At 37.2% G+C, this 10032-nt stretch overlaps 1 protein-coding gene across 1 annotated transcript in view; it reads right to left on the bottom strand.

Moving 5' to 3' along the window:
* TPP2 (tripeptidyl peptidase 2) overlaps nt 1–10032 on the bottom strand; it is a 133374-nt gene that overhangs the window by 86498 nt on the left and 36844 nt on the right. Inside the window, exons 6-8 of the mRNA XM_042782696.1 lie at nt 7916–8079; nt 2225–2379; nt 1346–1422 (exon numbers count right to left, since the gene is read on the bottom strand). Coding sequence (XP_042638630.1) covers nt 1346–1422; nt 2225–2379; nt 7916–8079 — 396 coding nt within the window. The remainder of the gene's footprint in view (nt 1–1345; nt 1423–2224; nt 2380–7915; nt 8080–10032) is intronic.

Below are 10032 nucleotides of genomic sequence, written 5' to 3'. Positions count from 1 at the left end.
TACTATGGGGAAAAAAAAAAAGAGGTAAAGTAATATAAGGTCAGAGTCCCTGGGTGGTGAAATGGTTAATGTGGTTGGTTATGCTACCCAGAGGTTCCTCAGAGGAAAGGCCTGGTGATCTTTCAAAAAAAATCAACCACTGAAAACCATATGGAACACACAGTTCTAATGTAACATATGGGACTGCCCTAAGCAGAAACTGACTCCACAACAAGTGGTGGTTTAACATAAAGCCAAAGACATGACACTGGATTTGGCAGCAAGAAAACACTGAAGACATCATGAGAGAGGAATGGAGTGGAGGGGGCAAAAAGGAAACTAGAATGCACTGAGGAGATGGAAATTGAGAAAGTGAGATAGTGAACATATACAACTAACAAGTTTTGCTGGAAAAGTGAGTAAAAATCAAAGTTGTTCCTTTTTTTTTTTCCTCCTAAGATAGCAGACACAAAAGCATGTTTGTATACTGTTAATATCAGAAAGGAGATAGTGATGATAATAGAGCAAAATCTTTAAGAAAAAGAGTGGAAATGGGATCCAGGTCAGAAATGCTCAGAAGAGTTTTGATCATGGACACTTCTTTTTTTCACAAAACAGAAGGCAGGGTCAGGTTAGGGTGTAGGAAAGTAAAGGAGGTTCCTTCTAAGTGCTTTCATTTTCTCTGCAGAAGAAAGGTTAGGACATCAGCTGTGGGAAGAACAAGGAAGAATGCTAAAGATATGAGAAGAGAAAAGCAAGTTTAAAATGGTCACATAAGAGTGAAAAGGGTAAAAGTATTATGACCAAAAGACAATGCTGAGTGAAAAGTGTAGAAATGTGATCATAAATTTAAAGTGAGACAGAATGTCTCCAGCATGCCTCAGCTGACTAGGCGTAGCATCACTGAAGGGAAACAGTAGGGTTTCATCAAATTTGAAGTTTTGTCAGGTTATTTGCAACAGAGGAAGAGTTTGGGATATTTGTGGAATGAGTAATTACAATGACGTACCCTTAGATTTCAACTGGTTAGGAAGGGAAGTAAGGATTTAGTGGGGCTAACAGTGGAAGGAATAAAAAGGAAAATCAGAGAGGGGTCTGTAGATTAGAATCTCGGAACAGAATAAATGCTGCAGAAGAAAGGAAGTTTTGGACAGAAAGAAGAATGTCTAAACTGAGATTACAGGCATAGTGCAATTAACAGTGACAATATTAAAGATGTGACCTTGAGATTGAGGACCAGAGGTCTAGGAGATACAGTTAACATCTAACTATTGTGACTATTATTCTTCACTTGTGACATGCAGTAGTTATGATACCCTTCATTAGCTAAGGTTCTATGGCTAACAGGTTATCAAAGAATACTCACCCAGAATTTGGCCAGTGAGTTGCTTCTCCATAGCTGTAGTTAACAAGATCACACTTATGATTTATAGCTTCTATCATCTATTAAGAAAATTAAGAATCTAGTTTAGGTGGCAATTATATTTATAGAAAAAGATTAGCCAGTACAATCAAGGTATGTAATATCATAATTTATAAACCAATCATATTTTAATTCAAATGTATAAGTTACATTTAAATCTGCATATCATGATAAACTTGGGGCAAAAAAGGAAGGGGAGACAACATAGCACAGGAAGTACTCAAAAAAATAAAATGAGCACTTCAACAATGGACTGGGGAAAAGAGAGACAGAAAGAATGGAATAGTCTTTGCTAGCTTTTAAAATCACTAAAGGCAAAGTAATAAAAATACAATTCGTATGTTAAAATGGAGTATAGATTTTTACTTTCTCTCAGGCTGATGGAGCAAGCTGGCTAAGAGGGTTTTATTTTGTTCAGTATTGTTTTTTAAGCATCTCAAAATTGCTTGCCAGGGGATTTATTAGAAATGACTAGTATAAAGTATTTTCTTCATGAGAGTTAATCCAAAACACTTTATTCTGATAATTTTGATAAAATACTCACCCTGTCACTCTCAATCATTTCACTCTTTAGTGTAATCTTGCCCCTTGTCTTCCTGCTTTATTGTCTTATTTACCTAACTGCATTCCTTCCTCTCCTTTGACATCCTCCTTTTTCATTTTAAAATGAATTAACAAGCACTTATCTTTTTAAAATAAAGTCTTACATACTAAATATCATTCACTGTGTTCTTAGTAAGCTAGGAGCATGTTATAAATCTAAAAATGTTTTAATAATCATCAATTATTAATCTTCAAAATGGACAACTCAGAAATACTCACGGCTCTGATGAGGCCTGTGCCTGTTTCCATTGTGCTTAGTCTTGTATCACCAATCTTGATCGCAAGAATCTGAGCACCTGGAGCTACACCATTCCGCTCTGGTTCTTCTGGAAAATGCCCAGCAGCTATGCTAGCTACATGTGTCCCATGAGCTCCTAGAGAGAGAAACAGGGAGAGGGGAAGATTGACAGAATATTCTCATATACTCAAAGTTTCAACCATGCAGTTCAATTTGCATATTGTCAATCATAATAAAAATAACCTAAAATATACCGTGATCTTTATTACATTCTCTTACCAATAATTCACAAATATTAAAGTATCTTTAAATATATACTATTCTGCTACCCTTGGATTATGTAACTTCCCCTCCTTGTATTTCGTACCATTTAGACAGTTAAAAACTAGCAACCAAACACTTGTGGACCTATTACTATAGTATGTACAGTAGAGAACACCAAGGAGCTCTGGTGGTATAGTGGTGAAGGCATTTGCCTGCTAACCAAAAGGTCAGTGGTTTGAATCCACTAGCCATTCTGTAGAAGAAAGATGGAGCAGTCTGCTTCTGTAAAGATTTACAGCCTTGGAAACACAATAGGTTTACTATGAGTTGGAATCAACTCAAGGCAGTGAGTTTGGTTTTTTGGTTGGTAGACAATAACAAATAACTAAAATTCAAAGGGGAGCTCTGGTAGCATAGTGGCTAAGACACCTGCCTGCTAACCAGACGGCTGGCGGTTCAAACCCACCAGCCACTCCTCGGAAGGAAGGTTGGGCAATCCTACTTCCGTAGTGATACTGCCTCGGAAACCCAAGGAGGGGTCGCTATGAGTCGGGGCCAACTCGACAGCACATAACAACAACAACAAAATTCAAGGAGTTTATAATACTGTAGGCAAAAAAGCATTTACAATATAGACTACAGGATGCAAAATCACAAGAACTACCTACTACAGTGTGTCACATCTACAGGAATTCATCTGAAAGAGCAACTGGGATATGATTATCACTAAAGGCACTGTGACCTATGATAAAGGTGACATGTACTGTCCAAGAGGGAGGCCAAGATTGGTCTTTTCAATAAATGGTGCTGAGTTAACTAGATATCCAATTGAGGAAAAAATTATCTTGACTCCTATCTCACACAACATTAACAAAAAAACAAACTCTTGCAGTGTGGATACTAGTGTGAAAGGAGAAATAAAGCTTCCCAAAGATGGGAGCTCTGGTAGTGTAGTACCTAAAGGCACTTGACTGCTAACCAGAGGCTGGCGGTTCAAACCCACCAGCCACTCCTTGGAAGGAAGATGGGGCAATCTACTTCCGTAGTGATACTGCCTCGAAAACCCAAGGAGGGGTCACTATGAGTCGGGTCTGACTCGACGGCACATAACAACAACAACAACAAAGATAAAAATAAGAGAACAATTTTATGACCCTGCAGTAGGCAAAGATTCTGTAAATAGGACATAAAAAAACCCAACAACCATTAAAAAGAAAAAGAAAAAAAAAAAGGACCAACAAAGTGGACAGTGGACCATGTTAAAACTAGGAATTTCTACTCACTGAAACACTATGAAGAAAACAAAAATGCAAGTCACAAAGAAAATATCTGAAATGCATATAAATAAAAAAGAATTTATATAGGTATGTATGTTGTTGTTGTTATGTACCATCAAGTCGGACCCGACTCACAGTGACCTTTCCTTGGGTTTCCAAAGCAGTATCACTATGGAAGTAGATTACCTACCCTTCCTTCCGAGTAGTGGCTGGTGGGTTTGAACTGCTAGCCTTCTGGTTAGCAGTCAAGTGCCTTAGGCACTACGCTACCAGAGCTCCTATAGGTATATATATATAGTATCTTGCAAAAGAAAAGAAAGCTCAAAAGAAAAATGAGGGCAACAGTTGCAAAAGCATAAACCTATGAAAAGGTATTAAACCTCATTAGTTGTCTGGGAAATGCAAATTAAAGTCACATGGGATATCGCTATATAATTTTCAGGCTGGCTAAAATTTTAAAGGCTAACAATAGCAAAAGTTAATGAGGATACACACTCTTAACACACTCATACACTACTACTGGGAAAGGATACTGGCATTCTGGAGAGCTGAATACAGGCATACTCATGACCAAGCAATTCCACTCCTACCTACATACCCAACAAAAATGTGTGAACATCTACACTAGAAGATATATACAAAATGTTCACAGTAGCAAAAATTTGGAACAACCCAAAGATCCATCAACAGTAAAGGGATATATGGTATGTTCACAGAATGACTACTGTTGTTGTTGTTAGGTGCTGCTGAATCTATTCTGACTCAAAGAGACCCTATGTATAAAAGAACGAAACCCTGCCCAGTCTTGTGCCATCTTCACAATCCTTGCTAGGTTTGAGTCCATCATTGCAGCCACTGTGTCAGCCCATCTCACTGAAGTCTTCCCCTTCTTCTTTGACCCTTCACTTTACCAAGCATGAAATTGTTTTCCAGGGACTGGTTACTTCTGACCACAAGACCAAAGCAGGTGAGACAAGGTCTGGCCATTTCTGCTTCCATGAAGAATTCTAGCTGCACATCTTCCAGGATAGATTTGTTCATTCTTCTGGCATTCCATAGTATTTTCAGTATTTTCCACCAACACAATTCAAAGGCCTCAATTGTTCTTCAGTCTTCCTTATTCACAATCCAGCATTCACATGCACATGAAGTGACTGAAAATACCAATAGTTTCGGTCAGGTGCACCTTAGTCTTCATAGTGACATCTTTGCTCTTCAACACCTCAAAAAGGTCTTTTGTAGGTTTTCCCAGTGCAATATGACAATTATGCAGCAATAAATATGGGTTATTTTTACATATTACAGTATCAATCTCACAAAAATACAGTTGAAGTAAAGAAGTCACACACAAAGGGATATATATTAAATGATTCTATTTACATAAATCAAAAGCCATCATTTTAGGTTTTACTGCCACTATTTAACCATTTCTGACCAATAAAAACTGCAATATCATGTGGTTCAAACTAATTAGGTGATAGAAATCAGAATAGAATTTTGGAAGGAGACAGGGTAGGGTAGTGATTAGCAAACAACAATGAAAAGGGCTTAGTGATGTTTTTTTCTTTACCTGGATGGTAGTTACAGTGTTTCCTCTGCAATAATTTGGTGAGAATATATTTGTCATTTTTATACTTTTCTGTATAAACGTTACATATCAATAAAGTAAAAAACAAAACAAAAATGGCTTTTTAAAAACTTTTTTGTATTTAGCAGAAAAGTGTTTTTAAAGATGGGTAGAAATATACCACTACTATCAGAAAGACAATACCGTAAGCTCAATAATAAATGACAACTGGTATTCAGCTTTAATTAGTAGATGACAATAGAGTAGTTGGAGCTCTAGGAGAACTGAGTACACATGACCTTTCCAGCTGGGTCTGCTGCAGTGCTGGGACTCCCCTGCTCTAGTCAAGTACCGTCATGTATGAATATGGGCCAGTGTTACCAATTCTTCCTTTTTCATTTTATCCACACCCAGAGAAAAGCTGGATTTTAATGTTATCCCTCCTTACCCTCAACAAATACTCTGCCACCATTACACACCAGTTAGGGTGGCTAAACTTAAGAAGACCAAATATACCAACTGTTGGCAAGTATATGAAGCAACTGGAACTCATATACTGTTGGTGGGAGTGTTCAATGTTGCAGCTACTTTTAGAAACAGGTAGTTTCTTAAAAAGCTAACTGTATAATAACCATATCCAGTCAACTCTCCTAGATATCTGGCCAAATAAAATAAAATAAAAAAACCCTAGTATTCAAATGTAAAAACAATCCAAATGTCCATTCATAGATGAACAGATAAGCAAATCTTGGCACATCTGTATGACAGAATACTACTTAACAATAAGGAATAAACTATAATCATAACATGGATGAATCTCCAACTATTATGCTGAATGAATGAAGTCAGAACAAAACTATATTTTAAAATAAAATACATATTTTCCATTTACATAAAATTCTAGAAAACACAAAACTAATGTAGAGTACTGAAAGCAGATCTGTGGTTATCTGGGAATGGGGAAGAGGATTACATTATAAATAATACAAGCTAACATGTTCACTATCTTGACTGTGGATGGTTTCACACAGGTGTATGTACACATCAAAACTTACGAAATTGTGTACATGTGAGTACAGATTATTATACTTCACTATATCTCAGTAACGCTGGGGGAGGAAGGCTTACAGAGTTAAAACAATCCTCTGTTCCCTTAAACTGATACCCTATTCTTCCCATTTTATGTTTTTTTATTTTTACTACACAAACAGCTTTAACCATGTGAAATTGCAACTATTTTAATATTTTTACTATCCACAAACATTGTGGGAGCTCCTGTAGCATAGTGGCTAAGGCACTTGACTGCTAACCAGAAGGCTGGTGGTTCAAACCCACCAGTCACTCCTCGGAAGGAAGATGGGGCAATTTACTTCCATACTGATACTTCCTTGGAAACCCAAGGAGGGGTCGCTATGAGTTGGGTCCGACTTGACCACACATATACAACAAGCATTGTATAGTATTACATGTCAAGTTTTAAAATGTTATGAATGTGTTTCATCATCAATCTGGTTTTTCATTGTATTCACTTGAGTTTTGTGTATTACATGTACACTTACTCATTTTCAATTCCACTGTATGAGTAACTTTTTAAATACCAATCTATTATTTTGTTGATGGGTATTATTGTTAGGTGCCATAGAGTCAGTTCTGACTCACAGTGACCCTATGTACAATAGAACAAAATACCCCTGCGCCATCCTCACGATTATTGCTATGCTTGATCCCATTGTTGTAGCCACTGTGTCAAATCTATCTTGTTGACGGTCTTCCTCTTTTTCACTGACCCTCTACTTAATTAAGCATGATGCATTTCTCCAGGGACTGGTTCCTTCAGATAACGTGGCCAAAGTATAAGAGAGGAAGTCCTGCCATCCTCATTTCTAAGGCGAATTCTAAATGTACGTCATTCAATACAGATCTGTTTGTTCTTCTAGCGGTCCATGGTATATTAAATATTCTTTGCCAACACCATACTCAAATGCATCAATGCTTCTTCAGTCTTCCCTGTTCAGTGACCAGTTTCACATGCATATGAGGTGACTAAAAACATCATGGCTTGGGTCAGGTGCTCATTTCTTAAGGCTGACTATTTGGGAGTGAAATTATTATTGATAAGATAAATTACTTTGATGGATTTTCCACTGCTAGACCATGCATGTATTCTTAGGATGGATCCTACTTGTTTATAACTTAAAAAAAAAAAACAAAACACCACCTTGCCAATGAATCATCATATCTGTGATTCCAGACCTAGTCTTTTAGTTAGATCATTAGATTCAGTTCTCTGTAAGGTTGTTTTGGCTATAGGAATTTATCTTAGGGTGCTCTGATGGCACAGTCATTAAGTGCTCAGCTGCTAACCAAAAGATCAGCGATTCGAAACCACCAGTCATTCTGCAGGAGAAAGATGAGGCAATTGGCTTCTGTCAAGATTTACAGCTTTGGAAACCCTATGGGGTAGTTCTACTCTGTCCTACAGGGTCACTATGAGTTGGAATCGATTCAATGGCAGCAGGGTTGGATTAAATCTATCTTTAATTAGCAAATCTGAAACAGAATACCTCCACTGGTCACAATGGAGAGTAGGTTTCCATCATCATATATATTAACGGAGTAATTCAACATCTCAGCTGTGCCAAATGAGCCATATTCTTGGGCTTCTTTGTAGTTTCTCAATACAGTAGAATTACTCAAGTCTTCACCTTCATTTGAATTAATGCAGGCTCTGTTAATTGGAAATCAACAGTAAATATCAAAATTCATCAAATTTCTTACCTTTCTGAAGATCATATATAGTTTCTCTGTTATCTTATTATCCTATCTATTTTAACACAAAAAATACAATTAACTGCCTGGTTCTGATACATTTGTTTCACAAACTCACCAGTAAATATAAGTTAAGATTACTTATATATGATCCAGTACTTAACTGAAGTGGTACAAAGGACCGTGGGAACACTGTCCATCACAAAACCCTATGTAAAAAAGCACCTAACCACTTAAGAAGTTAGAACAAAAGCTTGGCCTAGGATAGCAGAATGGCTCAAGATGCTTTTGACACATAGTTGAAGTCTTACTTCCCACTGTTCTTTCAGTATTATTGGTTTCATGAATCCAACAGCTTATGAAGGCTCTTTGAAACTAGAAACTAGACAAACTATACCAAACTTTGGTCCCAGAGTTATAATAACTTTAGACAAACATGTAAAGTTTTTCTACATTGCTTTATGATTATCCTTGTCCTCTTTACCCATTTTATAAACTTTTTAAGTTATTAAATACATATTCCAAACACTTTAGTAGAAGATGGGTTAAAAACAAAATAAATTTAACAATATAAACAAAATCATAAAAGGAATGTATATCATTTAATTCGGTCAATATTATGTTTTTATCTGTCAGACCCCTGTGAACTTATTTTTTAAGATTCGAAGAACTGGGTTCTGACAAGCTGAATAAGTCAAATAAAATTGCTACAGTGAATAAAAGAAAGCCTACTACTATAGTATAGCTAGGGCATTTACTATAAACGTTGTTAGCTGTTGTAAAGTCAATTCTGACTCATGGTGACCCTATGTGTGCAGAGTATAACTGCCTTGTAGGATTTTCAAGGTTGTGACCTTGTGGAAGCAGATCTCTAGGCCTGTCATCCAAGCATCTCTGGGTGGGTTCAAACCATGAATATTTTGGTTAGTAGTAGCCATCTATGCCACCCAGGCACTAACAAACTACAAATTTAGAAAGAAGGATCCTGATGTAGTTTGTTTCTAATATACACTCCAATGTGTGATCAAAATAATTAAGGACATTGCAAAAGACATAAAAACCTAGCAAGGTCAACAATTGCTGTTGTTGTTCTTATGTGCCATCGAGTTGGACTCGACTCACAGCGACCCGTCCATGGGTTTCCAAGGTGGTATCACTACGGAAGTAGATTGCCCAACCTTCCTTCTGAGGAGTTGCTGGTGGGTTTGAACCACCAGCCTTCTGGTTAGCAGTCATATGCCTTAGGCACTACTCTACCAGAGCACCATTAGCAAGGTCTAGGAAACTGAAAACTGATGGGGAAAATAGCAAAAAGAAAATAAAATTAGTGTATAAAGGTTGAGATTATTAAGTAAAATGTATACTGCAAAATCCTCCAAATGTGCTGGAGAGAGTAACACATTTGGCTCTAAAATGTGTATAACTGGCCACCGTCCTTTATAGAAATCATGTAACCATACAGTCCTATCTCTTTACTATCTTCATTTCTCCATTTCCATCATCACTTTTTTTACCTAGGTCACTAACTTCTACTGCTTGGATGACTAGTGTCCTGTTGATGGTGGGCCCACTTGGCCTTCATATTGTACCTACAGTGATTTTAAGTTTGATCATCTCTGACTCCTGCTTACAACTTTCAGTTTCCTAACAGCTCAGGATAAAATTGAAACTCCCTAACAAAGTCCCGCATCATCAGACCTCAGTTGATCTCTCCCATCTCCTCCTCCCATTGTCCTCTGAACCTATTCCTCTTTTCAACCCTCTTTTCTACCCTTTGTCCTTAGCTAACTTATGCTGATCCTTTAAGTCACAATTTGACATCATTTCTAGAAAAGCTTTCTTGATACTTCCTAGTCCAGTCGGAATATTCCCAATACACATTCCACAGAGCAGCTTCTAAAGAGTAAACTTG

Source organism: Orycteropus afer, unplaced genomic scaffold (genome assembly GCF_000298275.1).
Source record: "Orycteropus afer afer isolate SDZICR_OR568_19922 unplaced genomic scaffold, OryAfe1.0 scaffold00417, whole genome shotgun sequence".
NCBI lineage: Eukaryota > Metazoa > Chordata > Mammalia > Tubulidentata > Orycteropodidae > Orycteropus > Orycteropus afer.
The sequence above is the reverse complement of the archived record's forward strand: the minus strand, read 5'-3'. Positions and strand labels throughout refer to the sequence as shown.